This window comes from Helianthus annuus, chromosome 17 (assembly GCF_002127325.2).
Source record: "Helianthus annuus cultivar XRQ/B chromosome 17, HanXRQr2.0-SUNRISE, whole genome shotgun sequence".
Classification (NCBI taxonomy): domain Eukaryota; kingdom Viridiplantae; phylum Streptophyta; class Magnoliopsida; order Asterales; family Asteraceae; genus Helianthus; species Helianthus annuus.
The window spans coordinates 88,277,083-88,288,068 of NC_035449.2; the positions used below are offsets into that span (position 1 = coordinate 88,277,083).

Consider the following 10,986-nt stretch of genomic DNA (forward strand, 5'->3'; position numbering starts at 1 on the left):
GATGAGGGATACGACTGGAGTGAGATATTGCCTGAAGAAGATGCAGTTGGTTATGCATTCGCAGCAGGAAAGATTGTTCCGTTCAAAGATACAAGAACAGAAGAAGAAAAGTTTGTGAACAGAAGAATGAAAGCCCAAACAAAAGTAAGCGGAATCTATACCATTTACAAAGAAGCAAAAAGGGCTAAATGGTGGGATCCAGACAGAGAATGTTACCTTGATCCTCAAGATAATATCGCAATCGATCCAAATTCACTCAGTGTTGATGCAATCATTCAGCAATATGCTGAAGAAGAGGAAGCTAGACAGAGAGAATGGTGGGGTGAAGGTGAAAAGAAAGTGGAAGAGAAAGAAGAAAAGGTGAAGTCAGCAGAAAAGAAGATCGATGATGGGGTGATAGATACATCACAGGAGCTCACAGCCGAAAATCTGATGAAGATGGCAGACAAAGTTCTAGCTGCTAAAGAACTGGAAGTAGATTCTAGTTCTGGAACTGAGTCAAACGCCAAGGTCAGTCAGATAAACATGAATGTAGTGTCAGGTAAGAAAGACAAAAGCGAAAGTGACTGCAAGAATTGCATGAAAAATTGCAAAGATTGTAGTACTATCGCTTATCTCAACAAAAAAAGGTTGAAGATCTGACAAAAAGAGTCAGAGAGGTTGAAAACCAAATCTTAAACCGGGATAAATTGTTAAAAGCTTCAAACGATCGTGCAAAAGAGTTAACTGAAAAAATTGAAAGTGATAAAAGTGACACAGAAAGAACTAAGAAGGAAAATGAAAAACTCATTCTTGAAAATCGTCACATCACTGAAAATTTTGAGAAGCTTAAGCGAACGGTTAAAGATTCGGATGATCGAAATGGGAAAACAACAAAAGAAAATGTTCAACTGTCGGGTGTGTTAAGGGTGAAAGAGGAGTTAATAAACAAACAATTGGATGAAATTGCTAATCTGAAGCTTCAATTTCAAGAAGCGAAAATCGAAAACCGAAAACGAACGCATCCAATTAAAATTAACCAGTTACAACTCCGCAAGCTTTGTTCTGCAGCACATTGTTCCCAAACCCATCGGGAAAAACAAAGCTGGCGAAGATGTATTTTCGGACGGAACTGGAGTGGGATATCATCAAGTCCCACCACCTATTTTAAACAATTTCTCAAAGAAAAAGTCCGGAATGGTTAATGACAATGAAAATTCAGATGAAATAAAACTTCCAGAGTCGATTGATGTTACATTCTCATCATCATCATCTGATGATAGTGTTCAGACTGATATTGTCAAAAGCATGGCAGAAAGTGTCTTAGAGTCTGATTCAAATGAAGATGATGGTTGTTTCTTGGATAAATACATTCCGAAACAAAAATCCAAGAACAACTTAAATGAAGAACCAAATCTTGTCATGTACAAAATGTTGGGTTCAGATAAGTTGTTTTCGGATTCTGAGTTTCCGATTGAGAATGTAAATGTCAACAAATTGAAAAACGTTTACAAATTGGTTGAAGTTGAGTTGACAGAAGTGAAGAGTTTGAACCAAACAAAAAGACAAATGAATTTTGAGAAAGATAAAGCTTACTACAAGAAACCTGTTATTCCTCCATGCTTTTCTAATAACAATCGAAACAATTGGTCGGGTGGATATCAGATGGGTAAGTCTTATCAGAAGAAAAATGTTCAAAACAAGAAGTCTGTTGAAAGGAAATTGTTTGTGAACAGTTCGAGTTCATTTTCATATGAAGAACCTAAAATTTTTTCAAAATCAAACAAAGAATTCTTTGAGGAAAAAGCCTCACAACCTCAGTCTGAAGGCACTAGTCGGGTTGTTGACACCCGAACTTGTTTTAGATGCAATCAAGTTGGGCATATTGCACGAAAGTGTACCAACTTGAAGTCTAAGACTGATGTTCTTGTAAATCAAAAGAAGAAAAATGATGAGAAAGAAAAGGCTCCATTGGTTGTTGAGAAAAAGAATTTGAAAACAGACAACACCAAAGTAAAAACTGAACCCGTAAAGAAGGTGGTAATTAAAAATGATAAATTTTACAAACGGGTCGCAACAACTCAACAAACATGGAAGCCGAAAGTCGCTGAAATGAGAGCAAGTGGTTTAAAATCAAAGGTTTCTGAAATGGAAAAACAATCATCTTCTACCACATCGGTAAAGATGAGTGTTCCTGAAAAGAAAAGAGTTCAATTATCTCAACAAATTTGGAAACCAAAAAGTGAGAAGAAAATTTCAATTTCTGAGGTGAAAAAGTCTGAAGAATCAATTACAGTTGATTATGATGCAAATTTTCCACCTCTCAAGGCTAAAAATTTCAAAATTCAAATTTCAAGAGTCAAAGTTACACCTAAGGCTGATGAGGCCTGGGTGGACTCGATGTTTGACTAAACAATTTGAATTGCCAGAGCTTCCTTGATCGCAAAGCATGTATCGGCATCTTAAATTGATATGTTCTAATCATGGTTGTTTATATGCAGGATCTTCCACAACTTGTTTCAAGATGGATCATGGATAGTGGAGCTTCCAGACATATGACAAGGAAGACTGCATTGTTGTATGATGTGAGGAATATAAATGGAGGATATGTTGGATTCGCGGGCAATCAAGGTGGTCGTATAGTTGGTGAAGGAACGTTATCCAATGGGATTGTAACGTTTGAAAGAGTCAATTACATTGCTGAGCTGGAGAACAACCTTCTAAGTATTTCTCAGATCTGTGACAAAAAGTACACCACTCACTTCACTGACAAAGAGTGTTTGATACTAAAACCAGGATTTGTTGTACCTGAGGAGTGGGTCATCATGAGGGCACCAAGAGTCAACGACCTGTATGTATTGGATATGAGCATTGCAACGACAACAACGGGTCAGGCTCACTGTTTTGTGTCAAGAGCAACTAAGAAGGAGTCAAGATTGTGGCACAGAAAGATGGGGCATATACATCTTCGTAAAATGAATCACTTGGTGCACAATGATCTGGTTACATGAGTTCACATCGAAGGTTTTCATTTAAAAGGGGAGTGTATAAGTTGCATTAAAGGCACACAGAAGAAAAAGTCACACCCCAAAAAGCAAGTCAATTCAGTTTCACGACCGCTGGAAAGACTTCACATGGACTTATTCGGTCCTGTGAATGTCAAAAGCATTACTGGAGATTACTATTGCTTGGTCGTCACTGATGATTATTCTAGATTTTCTTGGGTATCTTTTTTGAAGACAAAGGATGAAACATTTGACAGTCTGATGGCGTTATTCAAAAAGATTGAGAATTTGTACCAGAGGCGTATCAGAAGAATTAGAAATGATAATGGTACAGAATTTAAAAACAACAAGATGGAAGAATTTTGTGAAGAAAGAGGTATACTGCATGAGTTTAGTGCTCCGTACACTCCGCAGCAGAATGGAGTAGCGGAACGCAAAAACCGGACACTAATCGAGACAGCCAGAACTATGCTCAGAGATTCAAAACTTCCAATAAATTTCTGGGCTGAAGCTGTTTCTGCTGCATGCTATACTCTCAACAGAGTTCTCACTGTCAAGAAATTCAACAAAACATGCTTTGAATTGATCAATAACCGCAAGCCTAACTTGAAGTATCTTGAACCGTTCGGGTCACCCTGCACGGTGATAGAACCTTTTGGAAAATTCGGTCCGAAGTGCATTGAGGGTATATTTGTTGGATATGCAAGTCCTTTGCGTCGTGTTTTCGTGCCAAGTGAAAAGCGGATTATTGAAGCTGCAAATGTTGAATGTCAAGGTAATACGATGCCGCCTCAGAACCCAGGAGATTCATGGCGTTACCACTACGACACTTTGTGGGATTCATTTGATGTGATGGAAGAACCTGAAGATGAAGAAGATTTCTTTGATGAGTTGGATATTCTTAGAGACTATGAGTCATCAGAAGAAAGATTTCCAGCACAGTATTCTAGGCAATCTCAGAAAACTTCGAATGATGATGAAGCAGGTCCTAGTAATGCTGGTGAACAAGATGATACTCCTTAAACTCCAGAAAATCAGACGACAACAAATGATGATACAACATCTGATGTCAGTCCAACTTTTGATCATGGGGATTCTGAATCTGAGGGGGAGCAAATCCAGATTTTAGATCAAGCAGATCCTATCAGTGAAGAAGGTGCAAATCAAAATGTCACTAATCTGGAAGGCAATGTAGATGTTCCGAGTGAAGTAATGCCCAGAACTCTTTCATATCATCCAGAGGAGCTGATCATCGGAGAGCTTCAATCAGGAGTTCGCACCAGACATCAAATTGACCAAGGGCTTACTAGTTTTTATTCATCAGTAGCACCTCTACAAACTGAATTTTCACTATGTTGTTTTATCTCGCAGATTGAACCTCGAATGTACAAAGAGGCGCTTACTAAAGAATCTTGGGTCAACGCGATGCAAGAAGAGCTGAACCAGTTTGAGAAATTAGGTGTTTGGAAACTGGTAGATTTACCAGAGGGTCACAGGAAAATCAACACCAAATGGGTGTTCAAGTGTAAGAGGGACGATAGAGGTGTAGTGGTCAGAAACAAAGCTCGATTTGTTGTTCAGGGCTTCATTCAATAGGAGGGAATTGACTTTACCGAAGTGTACGTTCCTGTGGCACGACTAGAAGCAATCAGAATTTTCCTAGCATTTGCATCATGGAAAAACTTTAAAGTCTACCAGCTTGATGTGAAGTCGGCCTTTCTCTATGGCAAAGTGAAGGAGGAAGTGTATGTGGGACAGCCACCGGGCTTCGTCGATCCACACCATAAGAATAAAGTGTATCTTTTGGATAAAGCGTTATATGGCTTACACCAGGCCCCGAGAGCCTGGTATGAGACATTATCTCAGCATTTGCTAGCCAATCACTTCATCCGGGGAACTATAGACGCCACCCTCTTCACAAAGATAGTCGACGGTCACCTGCTGATAGTACAGATTTATGTGGATATCATAATTTTTGGGTCAACAAACGAGGACTTGTGCAAAGATTTTGAACAAGTGATGAAGCAAAAGTTCGAAATGTCTTCAATGGGGGAAATGAAATTCTTTTTGGGACTCCAAATTGATCAACTTCCTGAAGGAATTTTTATACACCAGACGAAGTACGTTCATGATATTCTAGAGAAATTTGGAATGTCAGGTTCTACTCCTGCGGCAACCCCATTAGCAACAAATCATGGGATTCACCCAGATCTCACCGGAGACAGGGCAGATGAAAGACTTTACCGTTCCATGATTGGTTCTTTGATGTATCTAACTGCATCAAGACCCGACATTATGTATCCGACGTGCCTCGCAGTAAGATTTCAATCTAACCCGAGAGCTTCGCACTTAATCATTGTGAAAAGGATATTACGCTACCTGAAGGGAACTCCATCGTTGGGGTTGTGGTATCCTAGAAAAGGCGATTTTACGCTCGAAGGGTATTCTGACTCGGATTTCGGATGTTGCAAAGTCAATGCCAAATCAAAAACTGCAGGATGCCAGTTCTTTGGACCTCGCTTGGTTACCTGGCAGTGTAAGAAACAAACATCTGTGGCGCTATCCACATGTGAAGCAGAGTACATTTCTGCCAGCAGTTGCTGTTCTCAGATCCTGTGGATACAGCAACAGATGCGCGATTACAGTTTGCAGTTTCTTAACACTCCTCTTTTTGTTGATAATGAGGCCGCAATAAATATAACAAAAAATCCGGTACATCACGCTAAAACCAAACATATATAAATTCGTCATCACTTTATTCGCGATTGTTTCGAGAAAAAGTTGATAAGAATTGAGAAAATCCACACTAACGAGCAAAAAGCTGATTTACATACCAAAGCATTTGATAGAACACGTTTTAAATATCTTTTAAAACTGAATGATATGATGCTTTTGTCGGTGAAGGATGGGATTGTTGGCGTTGATGAGGATACCACTGTAGATGATGCTGATAATCTATCTGCAATGGTTTGTCGATTTTTTACCTGTTTTGGTCTTTAGGGGGAGATAGGTATATTTGTATATACTTTTTAGAAAATCCTAAAACATTAAAAAATCAAAAAGCCAAAAACATGATAAAATTTCAAAATCCAAAAACAATAAAAAATGAAAAACAGCCTGTGTAAAAAGGGAAAATGATAGTACATCAGCTAGACTGTTACGGTATGCTAAAGATTTGAAAAGTTTTAAAAGGTTTAAACAGTCTCACTAATGATGTGTCGATAGGTTTTTACACAGTCAATAGATTTGTTCGGGATATAAACTTAAAAATTCATAACGAGACTTACTTTGTGGGGAACACTATTTGGATATATAGGTAACCCTTGAAATCTCGATTGATAGGTCCCTTATTCTGAGATACTAGGTCTTTATACTCAGTGATATCTGGGGTATTATTCCGGGACTTCTGCTGAATGGAAGTTCTGACCTAGTCCCCGAATAATACTTTCCGCAAAATGCTTGAAACATAGCATCACCCTCAGCAAGCTGATGAAACAATAAAATTGATAGTCGCTGCTGTTGAAATCAAAAGATCCTCTAAAGGGGACACACCAAAAAGTCGAAGCCGTCATGTCTCTGTGTATACGGAAGTATCGACCTGAGCTCTCACGGCCCTCGCATTTAACCCCTTACAGATATCATCTGTGGTATACTCACCTGTAAGACTGAATATTGGGAACTTGATACGGGAGTATATTCAAAAGGTGGGACACATGAATGAGTTAAGTTTATAAGACATCTAAATCGTATCCTGAATAAATTGAAATCTGTGAGAAAACTTAAAATGGATCAGTATATCGACAATCGAGGTGAATTGTTAAAGCCTGAATATGAAATATAGCTTAACGGTACTTGTAACTTGTCTAAAAAGCTGATATGATTCCCTGACACGCTCATCAAAAATATGTTTGTAAATAGATTTCCTTCTTTACATTTTGTCTTTCAGTTTCAGTTATACTTTTCTAGTTTAGAATCTGCATTGAAAACTCAAAAAGATTTTGCACTTCTGCTTTATTTTTGACAAACCAAAGCGGAGGGTTGATCTTCAGATTCACAGTCTGATGCAAGTTGCAGGAAGTTATTCTGAGCTGAAAAGCAAGTTGGGAGCTAATTTTGATACAAACAGAGAATATAAAAGGTCAAAATGCAAGTTCATTAAGTTGAAACTTGTAAAATTTTCAGAAAAATGTTTAAAATATCAGTTTGTTTTTGCTTCGGGTCAACCAAGGTCATTAAGTTGAACTTGGTCGACAAATTAAGTACCTAGGGTCATTAACTTGGACCTAGATACTTAAGTGGATTTCTCGAACACTGATGATGTGAAAAGGGTTAAAAAGTCAAATCGGTTTGAAAGTCAAAGTGCCTTGGATCGAACAGGCCAGCCGATCGGCTGGACCAGCCGATCGAACTGCCTAGCCGGTTCTTTGACACCCTATAAATAGGAGTTCATGCTTCATTTGTACCTTTTCGCACTTCGATCGAACAAAAAACTCTCTCAGCCGACTCACTGTTTACACTGTTTTCATTGATTTCTCTTTGCACCAATTTCTTTGATTTGTTGGCTTACTCATCATCTCAAATGGCAAAGGTATGTTTTCTAACTTCAAAATCTTTGAAATGCTTCGTGTTCTTTATGTTCATATCTGTCGGACATCATTTCTTAGATTTAGGGAGATTTAGGAAGAGATAATAGATTTTGATTATATGGGTGTGTTCGCAATGACAAGATCTTTAAGTTTCCCGTTTCAATTTTTGAAAAATCTTATTTGAACTTGTTAGATCTAAGGATAGCCATTTACGGCTGTCGGCATGTTCATTGTGAAATTAGACTCTGTTTAGGACAATTTAGACAAGAATGAACATAGGGTTTTGATCGCGACAACATTAGGGACATGGATCTGTGCTCAATTTGTAATAATTAGCATAAAATTTTTGAATCATTAGTTTATGTTCTTCAAACTGTTCTTCATTGAAGATGCCAGCCAATCGGCTAGCCCAGCCGATCGGACAACAATCATAATGTGCTTTAGTTGTTGTTGTATAAGGTAGTTCATGTCTTGAAAAATGTGCTTGGATTGTGCTAAGTGCTTGGAATTCTTTGCAATGTGCTAGCCGATCGGCTAGACCAGCCGATCGAGTAGCAATGAAGAACATGAGTGTGTGATGAGATATTTGATAGTTCAATGTTAATGCCTTGAAATTTGTGCCAAATGTTTGCTATGAAATCTGTGTGTTAGAATCTTTTGTTGAATACTGTTTGATCATAGCATTGCCAGCCGATCGGCTAGACCAGCCGATCGAACAGCAATTGCTAGCCGATCGAACAGCTTGACAGCATTGCCAGCCGATCGGCTAGACCAGCCGATCGGCTGGACCAGCCGATCGAACAGGAATTGCTAACCTATTGAAAAGCATATGCTAGTCAATTGAGCAGCATTTCTTGTTGAAAGGATAACATTCTTCATTCACCTAGATTTCTGTGCATAAGTTTGCCAGCCGATCGAAGAGCATTTGCTAGCCGATCGGACACCATTCTTAAAAAACTTCTTTGTCACATTTTGTCAGCCGATCGGCTGGACCAGCCGATCGACCAGGCACTGTCACTATATTCATTCTAAGCCGATCGAACAGTAATGCTCTTCGATCGACCAGACCAGTCGATTCTGTAGTGTTGTCACATAGAAATTTCAATGTGTTAGAAAAATTTTAAAAATTTTCATGTCTTAAGTCTCTATTCTTGTTTGAATAATTTTCACTGAATATTTTTACAGGGACGAGGAAAAGAGAAAGACAAGAGTCATAACATACCTTGTGAAATTGATACTGAATCAACCACTGGTACTGTGGTAGAAAAGATGGCAAAGTTTTTGAGAGAGAGCAGGATAGCTAAAGCTATGTCTAATAAAACTGTGATTTATGAATCACATGTTAGAACATTCTGGAACACTGCTAGATATGAAGATTCAGACAAGATGATACATGCAGTATTGAGAAAGAAGGATCAAGCTGGAAAGGATGTAGATGTGGAATTTAAGTTTGATGTAGGAGATGTGATGAGAGTTCTAGACTTACAAGATTCTGACAATGATCCAACGGTCATGTCAGAACGTCTTGTAAAAGGTTTGTGGTGTAGAATGGGTTTTACAGGGTACATAAATGGAAAGATGTACAAAAGAAGTTTCTCCAAAGCATATCGTTATTTAATGCATCGTATGATACACTCAATGGGTCATAGAAAGGGAGCATATGATGAGGTTGCTGATTACATCATGAATATGATAACAAGCTTGGTGTTAAGCAGAAGGTACAATATTTCACAAGTAATTTTTGAGTACATGAAGGAGAATTGCGAAGCTGGAGCAGATAAGTACATCATGTATCCTAGATTCATCATGATGATTCTAAATGACAAAATCAAAGATCTTCCAAAGGATTGTGAGGATGTGATGGAGATGAGCGTTGTAAATAAAGTCACAATTGGAAGAATTACAAAAGATAAGGATGAGAAGACCAAGCAGATGATTTGCAGGATAAAAGATAAAGCATATGTTGCTCCTGAAAACAATAAATGGAGGCATGACGATAGTAACTCAGACAATGAAGATTCAAAGATGAATGAGATGGTTGAGAAAAAGACTAGGTGGTGGCATATTAGAGATGGAAAAAGAAAAAGGACACCTAAGTCATCTCCTGCGGTTGTTATTCCTAAAGAAGGAGAAAAGGGTATAGTGAAATGGGGAGCATTAAGACAGTTAGATCACATATGGTTTAAATGTTACTAATCTTGTTGTCTATGTTTCTCTTGTAGGGTCTTCTGGAGAGCCACAACAGAAGTTAATTGATGAGACAGTTCTAGAGCCATCTATGGTGATTGAACAAGGTGCTGATTTATTAAAGCAATCTTTGGAAAGCTATTTGAAAAAGAATGAAGAAATTGCAGCACAACAAGCTCAAGGAACAAGTGTTCATACTGAAAAGGTTACAAGGGTTGAACAAGAAACAAAAGATCAAAGTGGATCAAGTGATGGAGATTCTGAAGTTACTCAATCTGAGTCCGAACTAATTCCTGAAACTCTTGGTAGAGGAAAAGCTCAGTTGAAGAAAAGACCCTCAAAGAAACAAAAGGGATCAGATGAAGAAGATTCTCCTTATGGTCCTGAAAAGTCAAAGAGACAAAGAAAGAAACGAAAGGCAGCTCCAGTTGGTATAATTCCCAGAAATGTCAGATCAAAGAAATCAGGAGCTGAGACACAAAAAGATAAAGAAGGGAAGGCAGTTCAACATGTTCAGAAAGAAAAATCACCAAGTGTTGATGTTCCAAAAAAACCGGAGGTGAAAACAAAAGAAGTTCCAGTTGGTGTAACAAAATAGAAAACAGATGATGAAGTAGAGATCACTGGATTCAGAGCTGCTAGTCCAAAACCTGCTCAACAAGATATTCCTCAGTCATCACATCAGAAAGTAGAAGATTTTAACTTTGATTTTGATAATATTGGTCCGGTTACTGGTATTTTCTCTGAAGATATGCCTGAAGGTGAAAGTGATATGTTCAATGATCAGGCGGTTAAAGAACTGATTAAGAAAGTTAAAGAACTGGAGAAAGAGAAAGCAAAAGCTGAGGAAGAAATGATATGCTGAAAAGTCAAATTAATGATTTGATGGAAGCTCACAATAAAATAGTTGCAGCATTGGTTGAAAAGGAGAAAAGAATGAACCAAATGAAGGATGATGTCGAGGGAAATTCTAAAGTGTTTGATTCGTTATCTCAAGAGATATCTTCTTTGAATGCCAAGATAAAGGATCTGGAGAATGTAAATCAAACATTAAATCAGCTTCTCAATGAGATGAGTGAAGCTTCGTCTAATGAAATGAAGGCAATGAAATTAGAGATGGAGGCTATGAAAGCTGATAAAGTAATGAAAGATCAAAAACTTCAGATGCTGGTTGCTGTAGTTGAAAGTCACTTAAAGATGAACATTCATGCTGCCTTTGACGAAATTGA

General features: G+C 38.1%; 1 protein-coding gene across 1 annotated transcript; it reads left to right on the forward strand.

Moving 5' to 3' along the window:
* Positions 1-438: 438 nt before the first annotated feature.
* LOC110924415 lies at positions 439-10,622 on the forward strand. The gene is made up of 5 exons (XM_022168424.1): positions 439-510; positions 5,889-5,951; positions 8,756-9,707; positions 9,793-10,256; positions 10,356-10,622. The coding sequence occupies exons 1-5, from the start codon at positions 439-441 to the stop codon at positions 10,620-10,622; spliced, it is 1,818 nt and encodes a 605-aa protein (XP_022024116.1).
* Positions 10,623-10,986: the final 364 nt, after the last annotated feature.